The 17,883-nt window shown below is 41.0% G+C and overlaps 1 protein-coding gene across 1 annotated transcript in view; it reads right to left on the bottom strand.

Annotated features, from left to right (window-relative positions):
- The window catches only part of cntnap1 (contactin associated protein 1), a 54,453-nt gene that overhangs the window by 14,632 nt on the left and 21,938 nt on the right, over window positions 1–17,883 (bottom strand). The window contains exons 8-18 of the mRNA XM_072693230.1: window positions 16,405–16,666; window positions 12,538–12,687; window positions 12,212–12,383; window positions 8,064–8,170; window positions 7,854–7,976; window positions 5,333–5,536; window positions 4,183–4,339; window positions 3,785–3,912; window positions 2,797–2,970; window positions 2,137–2,355; window positions 1,137–1,376 (exon numbers count right to left, since the gene is read on the bottom strand). Of these exons, the coding sequence (XP_072549331.1) occupies window positions 1,137–1,376; window positions 2,137–2,355; window positions 2,797–2,970; window positions 3,785–3,912; window positions 4,183–4,339; window positions 5,333–5,536; window positions 7,854–7,976; window positions 8,064–8,170; window positions 12,212–12,383; window positions 12,538–12,687; window positions 16,405–16,666 (1,936 nt within the window). The remainder of the gene's footprint in view (window positions 1–1,136; window positions 1,377–2,136; window positions 2,356–2,796; window positions 2,971–3,784; window positions 3,913–4,182; window positions 4,340–5,332; window positions 5,537–7,853; window positions 7,977–8,063; window positions 8,171–12,211; window positions 12,384–12,537; window positions 12,688–16,404; window positions 16,667–17,883) is intronic.

Here is a 17,883-nt window from a genome sequence, read left to right as displayed (position 1 = left end):
TTACCAGTCAGATCAGCTTGAATAAACGTTAATTCACAGATCAGACAAATCCTTCTCAGCCTGACTGAGCCATGGCTGCAGCGAAATTAAAGGTTTAAAGGGCATTTCTCTCAACGGTGCACTCAAATGTAGGTCTTTTGAGCTGACGGAAATGTCCGGTTTCATCAATAATGCTCTTATTAATGGCCAGTCAAAAGTTTAGACACGTGAAACTACCTTTTAAGGTTTGGTACACAAGTGACATTTTAAATAACTGATATGTGTAGTTATTTAAGATGACTTGCTTCACAAATAGGACCCCAAAGAATAAGACCACCCTTAAAAATTTAGATTAGTTGTGGATATTTACTAGAGATGAGTCAAAGGATCGCCCAGTGACCAGAATCGGATGGTTTTCAGCGTGACCGGCCATCAGCCTCATATAACATATTTACACTTTTGCACCACATGAGGGCGCTAGTGATTTACACCATGGTGTAGTTTACATTATGATTATGATCAGAGCAGTTCAACAGTATAGATGGTATGGTAACTTTTATCTTATTAATTTATAAATAGTTCTGATCAGAGGAGGACGGGTCGGGTCCCCCTTGTGAGTCTTGGTTCCTCCCAAGGTTTCTTCCTCCAGCTCTGAGGCAGGTTCTCCTTGCCACTGTCGCCATTGGCTGCTCACTGGGGGTCTTGGATCCTTCATGTCTTTTTACGTTATTTATTTTATTTTCCGTCTTTTATTAATTACTAATGATGTAAAGCTGCTTTGTGACGACAACAGTTATAAAAAGCTATACAAATAAATTTGACTTGACTTGACTAGTGGCACAAACAGCCACACACACAGCCTCTGCCATCACTTTTCATTCAGCAGCGTGATCAAACTTCCACCTGCACCGTTAAACAGGGCGTCTTCAGCCTTCCTCAAAATTCTTCATTAGACTATATGACTAACAGCCTATATGTCTGGAAGTCCCTCCAACATGGGCCGAGGGCTAGTTTGTCTTAGCATTTGTTTTATTTGTTCTTAATTTATATCGACTTTTTTATTTTATGTATTAAATGCATTTTGGTTGTTTTGCTTGACTTAAAAAAAAATATTCACGAAAAACGCTTTGAATTGAAGTGCGTAAGCGTTTGCTTACCTAACTGGCAGTAGTAGCCGTCAAAGGCTGTGTTATTGCAGTCGCAGGAGTATGATGCGTATCCGTCGATGCACTGGCCTCCGTTTCTGCAGGGTATGGAGGCATTTAAACACGCTCCTGTGCAGTTCCTCCTGATCCCGTTTCTCTCGTCCACCTTCCCCTCCAGATCTATAGGGACTCCGTTCATCCGCAGACCACGCAAGCAGCCCAGGAACGGCCTCAGTGTGTGATTAGCAGCACCTGAACATACAGTAGCAATGTCAATCTGGATCATCAAGGGTTAGGCCTTAGGTGACCCAATCACATCACTAACTCAGAAACATTAAAAGGGAATTCTGGTGATTTTCCAGAACTGCTACATAATCCAGTGGTGGAGATGAAGACATTCAGGGTGGGGTTTGGTGTGAAATAGAATAAACGAACCTCCACAATCGCTGTGAAACCATTCTGCACGTTCAGTAGTTATGCAACTATGCAAGGACCAGTTTTCCAGACCCTGATTAGGCCTAATCAGGACTAAACATAGTTCTGAATGGTGATACACTGTTTACACTGCGACATAGTCCAAGACTTGCCCTAATACATGACCACTAAACTGACACAGACAGCGATTAAGCCTAGTACTGGACTACCTTGTCCTTTCAAAGGGGAATCGTCATTCAGCATGCTGTGCAGTCCAGGACTAGGCTTAATCTCTGTCTGGGACACCAACCCTTAGAGTCTGTCTATCTATCTATCTATCTATCTATCTATCATTAAACTACCCATATCTCTGTCTGTCTGTATGTCTATCTCTCTGTCTATCTATCTATCATTAAACTACCCATATCTCTGTCTGTCTGTATGTCTATCTCTCTGTCAATCTATCTATCTTCACTCAGCATGCTGTGCGGTCCAGGACTAGGCTTAATCCCTGTCTGGGACACCAACCCTTACAGTTTAAGGGGTTCAGTTTTGGTACACCTTTCTCAGCAGAATCCATCCTAAGCTGTGTCCGCACCTACGAGGAGGGGTTGGGTGAACTGCATGGAGATGTATGTCTGGCCGGGGAACTTGTGTATGGCTGGAGGGTAGAAGTCCACTTTGAGACGGGCCATTTTAACGTTGAGTTCAGCCTCCACGTAGTGCCATTCGTTATCGTTCAGAGCCTTCGGAGTCCGCAGGGTCACATTTCTAATCCCATCACCCACCATGAAGATAAATATCACCTCAGTAGTGGCTGAGAGCGAGATAGAGAGAGAGAGAGAGAGATTTATTATAAGAGAGAAACCATTTATTTAATTCCAAAAGTATTCATGAAGACAAATTAATAAATAAAATACACTTCATTATCTTAATCACTTTTCCATAAATTCTTTGCTTATTATTATTTTGAATAATTGTGAATACATTTTAAATTGTTTTTATAATTTTCTTGACTTCAGCACAGAATTATGAATTATTATGTTAATTAATTAGTAATTATAATTAATAATTTATCCTAATTATTCACTTCTCATTTCATTTCTCATTTTCCTCACCACCCATTTATTAATGAGTGAGTAGTGTCCTCACTGCCTGGGAGGTACCCATCATTGGCTTATCACACAGAACACGTAGAGACCACAAGCGGGTCTCCAGCTCTGAGGCCAGAGAGCAGTGAATGCTGATGGACACTCACAGTTCAACTCAATCCTAATGAAGTTGCGCAGGTGGTCATCAGAGTTCTCCACGAACACTCCATTGGTGCGGTAAGTCCTGAAGTGGAAGGTGATGTCTGCGCTGGTGCCAGGTTTGAAGGTGGGGAAGGTCAGGTGGGTGGGCTTGGTGATGGCGATGGTGTTCCATATGCTTCCTATGAGAGACAGAAGACAGATGATCAGATGAGCTCCGTCGGCTTCAGACACGAAATAATGATCTACACTGTCTGTGTCTGACACATGAGATCATCTCAAATATCATCTCAATTATGATCATTAATATCTACTTACTGAACAACCCAGTCACTCTGCATCTATCTGTCTGTCTGTCTGTCTATCTACAATTAAACTCCCCATTTCTCTGTCTGTCTGTCTATCTATCTATCTATCTATCTATCTATCTATCTATCTATCTGTCTGTCTGTCTGTCTATCTATCTATCTATCTATCTATCTATCTATCTATCTATCTGTCTGTCTGTCTGTCTGTCTATCTGTCTGTCTGTCTGTCTGTCTGTCTATCTCTCTGTCTGTCTGTCTGTCTATCTATCTATCTATCTTTCTCTCTGTCTGTCTGTCTGTCTATCTATCTGTCTGTCTGTCTGTCTGTCTGTCTATCTGTCTGTCTGTCTATCTCTCTGTCTGTCTGTCTATCTATCTATCTATCTATCTATCTATTATTAAACTCTTAAATTAAATTAAATTAATTAAATTAAAATCTATCTATCTATTTATCTATCCTTTGTCTATCTATTTCTTCATCTGTCTGTCTGTCTGCCTATCATTATGTCTATATATCATTCATCACTCCCCATCTCTGTCTATCTCTCTGTCTGTCTGTCTTTCTATCTCCCTGTCTGTATGTCTGTCTATTGCTCGACCGATCCATGACCTGTCATCTCTTTTTCTGTCTGTCTGTCTATCATTATGTCTATCTATCTATGCATTTATGTTTAACTTAAATACTCACGGTCTCCAACGCATCGCAGTGGTCCCACACTGAAGTGGGCCTCGGACCCAGTGCGGTTTGTGTCACCAATAACAACTCTCCTCACAGGCAGGTGGTTCCGGAACATCAGGTAGCCCTTGTCTGAGTACCTGACCAACAGAAGAACCAGGCACAATTATCTACCTGAATCCCAGGCCTTTGCAACTCTATAAAAGTCTAAACGAACTTGCTGAACCTGTGTCCTTTCACAGGGATTCTTATTGAATATGACCGTGTCTAGTGCTGTTAATGAAGCATCTTCAGGAAGAGGTCATTTATCCAAACTGTCCAAAGTCTCCTAACTGATGTTATTTTCATTTATACATTCATTGATTTATCTATTCGTTATCAGTCTCGCTCTCTCTAAATCTCTCTCTCACCACTGGCGGTAGTCTGCGTCACAGTTGCACCAGAACTTGGAGTCGGTGCAGGTTTGATTGATGGCACAGCCACACTTTCCGCTCTCAGGGAAAGATCCACCCCAGTAAGCATAGCTCACATTATCACGCCCAATCCAGTAGGTGTAAGGCTTTCCATCTAAATCAGAAATCAGAAGAGAGGATGGAACAATGCTATTATTAGTCTGAACTCATAGAACCAATCCATTATTCATGCTACATCTTACATTATTCACCAGTAAATAAAATCCAGTAAATAGTTACACAATTCCAGAAAATTCCTGTTTTGGGAAAGATGTTTCTAAGAGGGGTTCAAATCTGAAGGTGGTGATTTAACTGCATCAGTATTGGAATGTGGGAAACAGGAAGTGATCAGAGGTAAGGAAACATGAGATGACGTGAGGTGGCGAGATGTGAGGTGGCCTGAGGCAAGGACACGTGAGAGAAAATGAAGTGATCTGAGGTAAAGAGAGATGTGAGATCAGGTGAGGGAACGTGAGGTGGTGTGAGGTAAGGTAATGTTAGATAAGGTAAGGAAATGTAAGAGAACATAAGGGTGACCTGAGGTAAGGAAACATGAAATGAGGTGAGGAAATCACACAAAAAATCACACAAGACATGACACTGATCCAATTATTTGGATGTTTGGAGGTACCTGAAGGTATGAGATAGATAAGAATGGGATTGCATTGAATGGAAAAATAGCTAAAACATTGGTTAGCTCCTCAAAGCCTATCCATACATCGCTGGCTCTATCCTTTATTTGGAATTATCATCCACAAGAATGAACAATGCAGGCCCTGGAAGTCTTCATACATGGAATAATGGAATTTCCAAAGTGGAGTCCCATTTATTGGTTAAATATCTTACATGTTGGGGCTGTCAATTTGTAAGTGTCCTGTGGAGCTTATATTATAGGTTTGTGTTAAATCCCAGGAGGGTGTGGGTCAGGGTTGGAATATGGGGTGTTGTTTGTTAAATGGAAAATTTAATTGATTGAATCTGATTCCATTTTTGGATGCATGTTACTTTCTAGCAAAATACCAATCATTCCTCATTCATTCTGATTACCGTCCATCCCTCCTTACTTTTTAAAAGCTACTGCTGTTGTCCGCACAGCGCAGTCACTTACGTGGTGTGTTGAAGAGGCGGGACTTATAGCAGGAGAACTCAATCCACTGTTCACAATATAACGAGGTGTTGGCTAAAGCAGTGACCTCATCCCACGAAGCGTTCACATACTTGAGATCCCCTACATAAGGCTGATCCACGCTGGAGCCGGTCACCTTAGTGCTGTCAATGCGGTTGTGGTCAATAATCGTCCAAGACCTGTCCGCTGAAAGAGACAGAAAAAAAGCATGTGTAAGATTAATGGGACATCCTTCCATTTACACAGTTCCTCGCTTACTCAGCCATAGTCAATTAGCCATGTCAAGCATCCAATATCTGCCTCTTTAGTTTTGTGCTGCAGCTTTGAGGCTAATGTTGCTAACAAGCAATGGAAGCTTGCATGCATCTATTAGCATGGTGCTAACTGCATACATAAATCATCATAAACCTGCCACAAACTGTGTGGAGGTGTTCAGTGATCTCTAATAGACTTCCCTATGGGTTTCTGACACTGTATCACACAGCGTTACCTACAAGCATGGACAAAACCACACTGACAACATCCTGACCTCACTAACGCTCTTGTTGCTAAATGCAATCAGATCTTCACAGCAATGTTCCTTCTTCCCTGGACAGTAGAGACGGTTACTCCAACAAAAGCAGGATCAACTCTTTTTCAAAACCCTGGATTTCAGAAGAAACAATAAATGAGCAGGTGTCCCAATACTTTTGTCCATAAAGTCTTTGAGGTAAAACATTTAAAGTTAGCACAAAAAGTGTCAATTTCATATTTCACTGAACTAGCAGAGGCACAGTTTATTCTACTGATCTATCAAAGTCCTTGTAGAGATGAATGCTAGACACGTTTTTAATAAAATCTGTAAAATTAGCATATTAATATAATCTTGAGGGAAGGTTTGGCACCGTATGGTCCACAGTGCTAGAGTATCTGTGTTCGGACTGGCTTCTTATTTTTTCTGCAACATCATTAGGAACCTCATTACCTGCATTCTCTTTGGACACCATTTGATGCTGTAAGGTCCAAACCTTGCTTGTTTTCACTGTATTACTTGATTATCTCAGTTAATTACCTGGATCATTCACAGGAAATGAGTTTGCTTAATGGCCTGGACTCTAATCTAGTTAAGGATGATGTTCTTGGCACAAAACACTTCCTCTATGTAGGGAATTTAGACCAACTGATCTCTGAAATAGACTTCTCCATCATGACGTGCAGAACTGCGAGTTAACATAAGTTGAGAAAATGAGAGTTGACAAGAGTTGAGGAACATGTCACAAACAAGGTAACAAATAAGGAACAATGTGAGTAAATGTAACGTGAGGAAAGGTGAGGTAACGTGAGAAACGAAAGCGTTAGGTGGCGTGAGATGAAGAAATGTTTGAGGTGACAAAACATTACATGATTGGAGTTAAATAAACATGAGGTGAGGAAATGTGAGGTGAGGAAGCTTGGGGCGATGTGGAGTAATGAAGCATGTGGTGAAAAAACATGGGGTAGCATGTTGGGGGTAAAACGTGAACGTGAGGTGATGTGAAGTCAGGAAACGTGGGGTGATAAATGATGAAGTCATGAGATGTAAGATGATATCAGAAAATGTGAGGTGACATGAGCTGGGGAAGAGAGACTTCAGAAGATGTGAGGTAAGGAAACATGAGGTAAGGAAACTTGCGGTGATGTGAGTCAGGAAACGTGAGGTGTGGATTTGTGAGGTAAGGAAACGTGAGGTGATGTGAGTCAGGAAACGTGAGGTGTGGATTTGTGAGGTAAGGAAACGTGAGGTGAGAAAATGTGAGGTAATGTGAAGTAAGGAAACATGAGGTGAGGAAACGTGAGGTGAGAAAATGTGAGGTGAGAAAACGTGAGGTAATGTGAAGTAAGGAAACGTGAGGTGAGGAAACGTGAGGTGAGGAAATGTGAGGTAATGTGAAGTAAGGAAATGTGAGGTGATGTGAAGTGAGATATGTGAGGAAGCATGAGGTGAGGAAATGTGAGGTGAGAAAACGTGAGGTAATGTGAAGTCAGAAACGTGAGGTGAGGAAACGAGGTGAGGAAACGTGAGGTAATGTGAAGTAAGGAAACGTGAGGTGATGTGAAGTCAGATATATGAGGAAGCATGAGGTGAAGAAATGTGAGGTGAGAAAATGTGAGGTGATGTGAAGTCAGGAAACGTGAGGTAAGGAAACGTGAGGTAATGTGAAGTCAGAAATGTGAGGTGAGAAACCGTGAGGTGATGTGAAGTCAGGAAACATGAGGTGATGAGATGATGTAAGTTCAGTAAATGTTAGGTGAGGTGAGCTGGGAAAAAGAGACGTGACATTTCAACAGACGTGAGGTGAGGAAACATGAGGTGAGGAAATGTGGGGTGATGTGAGTTAATGTGAAGTCAGGAGGCGGTGATGTACTGCAAAATCTGAAAACAGGAGTTGGCATGAGGCCAGGAAATGTGAGGTAATTATAGTTGAAAAAACATGAAATGATGTGAGATGAGGAAACACAAGGAGACTTGAGGTGAGGTCCTTACACTTCATCTTGCAGTAGACAGTGAAAGGCTTCAGTGGGCCACTCAGGTCAGGGTCTATGGTGTAGTTGCCTGACCAGTACTTCCCATTCAGTCTGTACGCTTCACATGATTCTCTGTAGACCGCTGCAGAAAGAACAGAGAGCCGGAGAGGATTTATTTTTAACCACAGATTAATAACACTAACACAGTTTCTCTGAAACTGGTACTTACAATTGTGACAAACTTCCCCTTTGTAGCCTGTGTTGTTGCAAATACACAAAAAGTCATTCCAGGACTGGATACACCTGCCCTCGTGTTCACATAGGTTTGGAGTACACCTGAGAAAACACAAACCCTGACATCATCACCTCGTAAACTACCACTTCACTTTGAGTCCCAACACAATCCTCTGGTGATAAAACATCCCTGTGAAATTCAGTTTGTCTCACTGGTGATGAAATGTTTGCATTTCATCCATAAGGACCAGTCATTTGGCTCCACCATTACATACGTGGTCCATGGCCACATCTGGACAGCGTTTAACTCACTGACACGTCTGCCCAACGAGATGTCCAAATCTAAACAGCATCTTATGTCTGTTCAATTTGTGTATATTTGGTCAAGAAACGGGGCCCCCTTTCTTTTCTACATCTGCAAAGCCAACGAATATACTACAGTTCAAAAAAATTAACATTGTTTAAACTGCTCAAAAGAATTCACATTGTTCACATTGTTTAAAAGAATTCACATTGTTTAAAAGAATTCACATTGTTCACACTGTTCAAAAGAATTAATATTGTTCAAAAGAATTCACACTGCTCACATTGTTCAAAAGAATTCACATCATTTACATTGTTCAAAAGTATTCACATTGTTCAAAATAATTCATATTGTTCATATTGTTCAAAATAATTCACATTGTTCAAAAGAAATCACATTGTTCAAAAGAATTCACATTGTTCACACTGTTCAAAAGAATTCATATTGTTCAAAAGAATTCACATTGCTTACATTGTTCTAAAGAATTCATATTGTTTATATTGTTCAAAATAATTCACATTGTTCACATTGTTCAAAATAATTCACATTGTTCAAAAGAATTCCCATTGTTTACACTGCTCAAAAGAATTCACATTGTTCACATTGTTTAAAAGAATTCACATTGTTTAAAAGAATTGACATTGTTCACACTGTTCAAAAGAATTAATATTGTTCAAAAGAATTCACACTGCTCACATTGTTCAAAAGAATTCACATCATTTACATTGTTCAAAAGTATTCACATTGTTCAAAATAATTCATATTGTTCATATTGTTCAAAATAATTCACATTGTTCAAAAGAAATCACATTGTTCAAAAGAATTCACATTGTTCACACTGTTCAAAAGAATTCATATTGTTCAAAAGAATTCACATTGCTTACATTGTTCTAAAGAATTCATATTGTTTATATTGTTCAAAATAATTCACATTGTTCACATTGTTCAAAATAATTCACATTGTTCAAAAGAATTCCCATTGTTTACACTGCTCAAAAGAATTCACATTGTTCACATTGTTCAAAAGAATTCCCATTGTTCAAAAGAATTCACATTGTTTACACTGCTCAAAAGAATTCATATTGTTCACATTGTTTAAAAGAATTCACATTGTTTAAAAGAATTCACATTGTTCAAAATAATTCACATTGTTCAAAAGAATTCACATTGTTATTGTAAAATTCTGATTTGTGAAAAATTGTCTTTGCAGTGCTGTTTGGAGGTTTTGGGCATCTAAGCACATTATTTAAAATTATTTACCATCATTTACCATCATTAATTTACCATCATTAAGCACTGATTTAGGTGTTGGAGGAGAACTCTAAATAATTCTAGACTCCATAAGGAGGTCATCTTTGGAGACGTTCTAATGAACCCAGTGATGGAGAACCACCACCACTTTCTGTAGGAATGTTATTATTAGTGATTATTCTAATAGCAGTTTTACTGAGGAGATAAACACTTACATTTGACACAATTTAGTTTTAGTAATCACAGATCTGAGGTGTCATGAGGTAGAGTGAGGTCAGGAGACTTGAGGTGAGGAAACATGAAGTCAGGAAACATGAGGTGAGGACACATGAGGTGAGGACACATGAGGTGAGGAAACATGAGGTGAGGAAACGTAAGGTAAGGAAATATAAGACAAGGAAATATGAGGTGAGGAAACATGAGGTGATATGAAGTCAAGAAATGTGAAGTCAGGAAATGTGAGGTGAGGATATATGGTGTGAGGACATGTGAGGTGAGGAAACGTGAGGTGAGGAAATATGATGTGAGGAAATATGAGGTGAGGAAACATGATGTGAGGAAATATGATGTGAGGAAATATGAGGTGAGGAAACATGATGTGGGGAAATATGAGGTGGGGAAACATGAGGTGAGGAAATATGAGGTGAGGAAATATGATGTGAGGAAATATGAGGTGAGGAAACATTATGTGAGGAAATATGAGGTGGGGAAACATGAGGTGAGGAAATATGATGTGAGGAAATATGAGGTGGGGAAATATGATGTGAGGAAATATGAGGTGGGGAAACATGAGGTGAGGAAATATGATGTGAAGAAATATGAGGTGGGGAAACATGAGGTGAGGAAATATGATGTGAGGAAATATGAGGTGGGGAAATATGATGTGAGGAAATATGAGGTGAGGAAACATGAGGTGAGGAAATATGAGGTGAGGAAACATGAGGTGAGGAAACGTGAGGTGACGTAAAGTCAGGAAAAGTGAGCTGAGGAAAAATGAGGTGAGGAAATATGATGTGAGGAAATATGAGGTGAGGAAACATGAGGTGAGGAAACGTGAGGGGCGAAAAGTCAGGAAAAGTGAGCTGAGGAAAAATGAGGTGAGGAAATATGATGTGAGGAAATATGAGGTGAGGAAATATGATGTGAGGAAATATGATGTGAGGAAATATGAGGTGATGAGAAGTCAGGAAACGTGAGGTCAGGAAACGTGAGGTGACATGAGATGATGGACGTGAGGTCTGGAGTGGTGAGATGACGTAAGATCCGGAAACATAAAGTGACGTGAGGTGAGGAAGCGTGAGGTGATATTAGATACAGAAATGTGATCAGTGGAAATAAAGGAAATAAACACTCTGTTTCACTCCCGTTCAGATTTAGTAATCACAGGCCTGTTATAGACCGTTAATTAATTATTTAATGAATTAATTGATCATTGTTTTATTTCCCCAGGGTCATTCATCGTGACAAAGCCTCTAATGTGAGCAACAGTCCAGTAGACATACCCCAACCTTTGCCATCTGGCCAGTCTTTGAGCAGCAACAAATAAATCTGTTGTGTTCCGCTTTCCGCCTCGGCTCTGTCACCGCTGAGTGATGAGGCTCATCACCTACATTATTATTTCTCTCTAAAGTAAAAGAGCAGCCTTGATCCCATCAGATGAAGCCATACAGGAGCAGGGCGGGGCAGACAGACATCTTTATCATACCGCTGAGGAGCTTCTGAGAACACTGAGAATCTTCAGTGTTCACCTAAAGGAGGGGCTGAAGTCTTCTTAACATTTTAATATTAGAATTTTCATAAATCAGAAACCAGAAGCAAGACTATCTGAGACCGGTTTCAGTTGGCGTTCAGTGTTCCCCTCCAAGCGTGTTCAGCTGTCCAGCGGCGTTTAATTGGCAGCAGTTTAAAAAAACTGGATTGGCTGGCTTAACAGGAAGTTGTCGGAAGCACATCCGGAAGCCAGCCTTTTCCCTCCCAGATCTGGTGGTTTTGTATGATGGGGAAGCCCGAGCTACTGGGTGGAAACTGGAAATGACTAAAATTGGGAGATAATTGGACAGAAACCTCCCAAAAAAACAATAAACTGATAAATACACGGATCAGCCATATCATTAGTACCATTAGTGGACCCCCTCCTTGTGCTGCCGCAACAGATCTGAGCATTCAAGGCATGGACTTCACAAGACCTTCACAAGACCTCTGATGGTGTCCTGTGCTACCTGGCACTAAGCAGATCCTTTAAATCCTGTAAATTGTGAGACGGGGCCTCCATGGGTCACATCAACAAGCCTCAGGTGCTACAAGCCGGTGCAAGCTGCAAAACCCCCCAATGCTGCCTATGCCAAAGACAAACCACCCCTGCAGAGCATGTCCTTCACCCTTATTTTGACAGCTACATGACCCTGTCCCTGGTCCACTGGTTGTCCTTCCTCCGAGCGCTTTTGGTAGGTACTGACCACTGCATACTGGGAACACCCCACAAGACCTCCCTGATGTTTTGAAGGTTGCTCTTGTCACGGCTGATCAGTGAATAACACTGTATTACACAAGGATGAGGATCATACACACGAACACACACGCATACACACCTGTCAGTGATGCCGCAAGTCCCAAGCAGCAGTTCGGTATATCTGCCCCATTTCCTCTGCAGCATCACATCGATGTCCACAGGCTCGTCATCAATAAAGATTTGCTGCATGCAGCCGTGGAAACGGGCCAGCTTGGTCACACAGCGAGCCGTGTTATTGGTCTTTGGACAGCCTGGACAAAAATCAAGTACATCAGTCACTCCCACGCATCACTAACCTGCTGAATAAACAGCTACACTCCGAGACTCGCTATTATAACAGAGGAATTGCCCTTAAGGTGAAAGTGAATGGGCCTGCACACCCCATCACCCCACCTCATCACTCACCCCCGAAAAAGTAGCGGTCTCCGGTGCGCACCATGAACGGGTTCGTGATCTTTAGTGGGGAACTCTCATCCTCATCGATGGTGATGGTCAGCAAGTTGTCCTTGGCGGCCAGGTCCACCGTGTGCCAGAAGCCATCGTTCAGACGGTACCCTGGAAGCAGCCCAAAACACGAATGATGAAAGACAGCCTGGTTTTCAAGTAGAGCAGGTGCCTAGTAAAGGTTTAGAAGGTAAACCTGAGCCAAGTACTATTTCTCTTCTTTAGGCTCTTTGGGGGGTTCTTAAGGCTTTTTGGGGGGTTCTTAAGGCTTTTTGGGGGGTTCTTTACAATTTTGGGGGGGTTCTTTAGGCTTTTTACTTTTTGCTATATAGAACACTTTCCAATAATGAACTGCCTGTGTGTGGTACTGCCACAGCATCTCAGCTAAACTAAGATCAGGACCTTGACTTGGGCACTCAGCCATTCAGAGGTGAACCCAGCTGGCCACCAATGTCAATAGGTGTTATCTGACTGAATGCAGGTTTGGTGATGACGGCAGACCAAACTTCAATGTCTGGACAACTAATCTAATGCCAGCATCAACTTGGCGTAGAATTGTGGCGACAGCTGATGTTGAGGTCTGGTTGGTTTTAAACATCAAATGCCAACAAATTTAGTTGTGAGGTATGGAGACCAAAACCCAACCCACCCAACATCTGCTGAACTTCGTGAAGGTAACGTTCACGTAACATGAAAATCCAGCATTGTTCTACATTGATATGTTGTTGGTTTTGGGTTGTGACATGTTGTGGATGTGTAAAATTTAACGTCTGTCTAACACTGGAGCTTGAGGTCAACTCAAATGTAGGTTTTGGCGTATATGTGACTTTGATTACAATCAAAAGTTAACATCTGTTCAACGTTGGAGCTTAAAGACAACTCAAATGTTGTTTTTTGACAGATATGTTACTTTGACTACAACCAAAAGTTAACATCTGTTCAACGTTGGAGCTTGATGTCAACACGTTTGACTTTGACGGATATGTGACTTTGACTACAAAATTAGACGTCTGTCTAAGGTTGGAGTCCAACCTCTTTCTGACATCAAATGAATGTCTGTTGCCTGCTGGTCTTGGATCTTTGTCTTGCTGCATGACCCAATTACTTCACAGACTAATGACTGGACATTCTGCAGCAGGATATTGATTATTCTGCCTATTATGGCAAGAGCCCCAGCCACTGAAGCAGCTAAGCACCCCCCATCATCACACTTCCACCACCATGTTTGACAGTTTATGTGACTCTTCTTATGGTGGAATGCTATGAGTTAGGTATATACTAGATGTAATAGGACTCGTGACTTCCAAAAAGGTCCTCTTTTGAATTATCAGTCCACAGAACATTATTCCAAAAGCTGTGAGTATCACAGAGCTGTATTGTCGCAAATGTTAGATGCCTTATGTTCCTTTTCATTAGCAGTGGTTTTCAACTTGCAACTCTCCCATGTATATTCATTTTTGCCTAGCCTCTGTCTAAAGGAAGAACTTCGAATGCTGACCTTATCAGGGGAAAGTCAGGCCTGCTTTCCTTAGATGTTTGTCTGGTTTCTTTTGTGACTCCCTGGGTGATTCATCACTGTGCTCTTGGAGGAATCTTGGTAGGCCTGCTGCTTTTGGGAAAGTTCTCAGTTTTCTTTACTTGCCGATAATGGCCCTCGCTGAGGTTCTCTAGGGGTTCTTATTTTTCCTACAAACTTAAAAAAGGCCTGTTACTATTCCTGATCATTTCTTTCAGCATGTCACATTGCTGGGGCAGTATGGGTCAGTGGGGGAGTACTCAGGACTGCCACTGTGGGGCCTTGAGCAAGGCACTTAACCAGTTTCTGCTCCAGGGGCACTGTAGTATGTCGGACCCTGGATTTCTAAGCTGGGCGAAGAATCGCATTGTACTGTACAAGTACAAATAACAACATCCGGAGAATTCGACCCTTCCTCTCTAGAGAGGCCACCCAGGTGCTTGTTCAGTCTCTCGTCACTTCCAGACTTGACTACTGCAACTTTCTTCTGGGTGGTCTCCTGTGCACCATCAGGCCCCTGCAACTCATCCAGAATGCAGCGTCACGGGTCGTCTTCAACGTTCCTAAATTCAGCCAAGTCTCTCCACTGCTGCATTCTCTCCACTGGCTTCCTGTAGCTGCCCGCATTAGATTTAAAACCCTGACGCTGGCCTACAAAGCCAAGACTGGACCAGCCCCTCCGTACCTGATGGCAATGGTCAAAAGCCGATCCGCACCAAGAGCCCTTCGAGCTTCAAGCACGGCTCGGCTCGACCCGCCATCCCTCAAAATCCGCGGAAGACAAGCGTCCAGGCTCTTTTCTGTCCTGGCAGCAAAGTGGTGGAATGAGCTGCCCCTGGGTGTCCGAACGGCTGAGTCGCTCGCTGTCTTCAAACGCAAACTGAAGACCCACCTCTTCCGAGAGTACTTGGACGAATAGTTCTATGGTCGCCTTATTGTATTGTGTTTAGTAATGTCTAAGCTTAGAGGTATCTAATTATTAATTATTAATTAATTAATTAATTATTAGTCTATTCTAACTAGCTAAGGCTTTACTTGGGTAAATAGCAAAGCACTTTGTAAGTCGCTCTGGATAAGAGCGTCTGCTAAATGCCATGAATGTAAATGTAAATGTAAATAAAGGACAACAATCAGAGCTGTTATAGTAATAAAGCCAGTGTGTATCTAGTTTAAATGATCCCAAAAAAATTGATAAATGATCAAATATTGGCTGATTGGCTGACTGAATAACAAAGAGGGTGATGGACAGCTGGTCCTGGACAACTGATTTCCGTCAATAAATGAAATCATTTCAAAAATTTATAAAGGATTCTATGCAAATTCTTAAGTTAGACGTTGATATTGTTGTTGGTTTTAGGTCGTAACATTAACTAAATTAAATTTAAGGGCTTTCTAACTTTGGAGCTTGATGTCAACCCAATGTTGTTTTGACTTATTTGTGACTTTGATTTCCAACCAAAATAATAATTTCAATTAATAACAAATAACAATAAAGGACATCAAACAGAGTCGTCAGTAATCAAGCAAGTATGCGTCTAGTTTAAATAATCCCAATAATCAAATACATTTGGCTAATTGGCTGACTGGATAACAAAGGGGGTATTGGACAGCTGGATCTGAAATAAATGAAATTTAATAAACTATATTTTATCTTTTTACATTTCTCTGGTTGTATTTGTCTTACAATAAATTTTACTTGTGTAAAAATAGAAAATAAATAAAAGTACCTTTATATCTTATACCTTATTACAGCATTTTCTGTATGATAATAATAATAACAATAACAACATCAATATTATTATTATTATTACTGTTGTTATTATTAATAGTTCATTATTATTTAATATTATAATACGATTTTGGTCAAATTGTGTAGCCCTACAATAAACTCCACTCTCTGTACACACTGATCAGCACTTCTCCCTCCCCTTTGAAACTGCTGGTGTCACTGTGGTTCAGTAGAAATATGACTGCCTCTGCTCTCTGTGAGGGTGACAGTGCTGCTGCTGATGTCCGATTCCTCTGCCACACTTAACAGTATCCTCAGATCCCAAAGTCACCATTTTTGCAAGTACAGCAGAAACCCCAGACTGCACAGACCCATTTCTATTATTATTATTTACTTATTATTACTATACTATTATATATATTTTATTATGGTCAGTATTAATATCGGAATCCATCATTACAACGTTCAGAAAGAAACAGACAAGTTGAAACATCTGACAAGCTGTTAACTGAACCAGTGTGAATAACAGGCATTTTAACAAGTTCAATGGTAAAATACTGAGGTGCTGCCTGCTGAGCCTCACCTGCAGCGAATCGCAGTCGCTTGTTGCCCGGCTGGGTCAGCGTCACATTGACTTGCCCTTCGCTCAGGCCCAGCTCCAGAGAGCCCAGCTCGTCCGCAAACCTGGTGAACATCAGCAGGCCAGTGTAGTCCCACGATCGGAACTTAAACTTCACCGCCAGCCGACTTTTCCGGAAGAACCCGGGTACCTGCAGGTAGTTGTTGGGTCCTGCGAAGGTCAAAGGTCTCCAGAGGAGGTCACGGCATGTGTAGTGCATCTTTTTCTAAGGGTAGATGGAGAGGGGAGAGGGATGGGAGGAATGGATGGAGTAAGGGTTAAGAAATAAACACTGCAAACAACACTTATTGGGACAAAAGTATTGGGACACCAGCTCTTTTACAGTCTCTTAAAAAATATTATACTACTTCACAGGAACTAGACAATGAATTCATTAGAAGGGATGTCCACAAACATCTGGACATGTGGTGTATAATTCTTATGAATCGTAATAATGCAGGTGAATTTGATATGAATGGAATGTGAGATGTACTGAAACTAGTTGAGGTAAGTAAAATGCCCAAATTCTATAATAATAATAATAATAATAACAATAACAACAATAATATTATTATTAGTATTATAAATATTACTGTTATTATTAATAGTTCATTATTATTTCATATTATAATACGATTTTGGTCAAATTGTGTAGCCAAATTCTGAACCTCCAATCAGGTAGAAGAGGAGATATTGTACTGTAAAGCAAAAATTTAGACTTGAACTTCACTCATTCATAAGTGAACCTTCTATAGTGACCAACTATGGAATAACATACACATAACATACATAATCAATAACCAGCCAGTAACCACTAATCAATTAAAGCTAGTCTATGTTAACGGGACAGCTAATAATATGTGTAGATAAGGTCTATCCAAGCCATTTTACTCAACAGTTCTTCAATAAACTTGTTCACTAGATTTTGTTAAACAAACAAACATTTCTGCATGTATTTGCAAGATTAGACTGGTGACAGTCTAACTCCCAGCAATAGCAAATACACTACAAGTACAAAGGTATCCAGACACTGCTTTAAATGGATGAGTTAAGCTACTTTACGGAGCACCCAATACTTCCACAAACAGTCCTAGTATAACAGGATGCTCCAGGGCAGCCAGTCATGAGTCTAAAGTCATCACGCCCAACGCCATCCTGACGCTAGAGGGTTATAAAGCCCCACAGCACTGAGCTGTGGAGCAGTGCAACTGACTTCTCTATGGTGCCGGAGCTCCAGACAATACTTCAGGGTTAGGTTTGAGTGGCATTTTTCCAATGTATTACTTATCATCCATTATCAATACCTGACCTCACTAAAGAACTCATGGCCGAATGCCATCAAATTCTCACAGAAATGTTCGAAAATCTCAAGTAAGGCCTTTGCAGAAGAGTAGAGGTGGGTACTGCAGCAAAGGGGGTTACAAACTCCCTATTACGACCCTT

The sequence above is a fragment of the Salminus brasiliensis genome, chromosome 12 (genome assembly GCF_030463535.1).
Source record: "Salminus brasiliensis chromosome 12, fSalBra1.hap2, whole genome shotgun sequence".
Classification (NCBI taxonomy): domain Eukaryota; kingdom Metazoa; phylum Chordata; class Actinopteri; order Characiformes; family Bryconidae; genus Salminus; species Salminus brasiliensis.
This window is presented reverse-complemented; position numbering and strand designations above follow the sequence as displayed.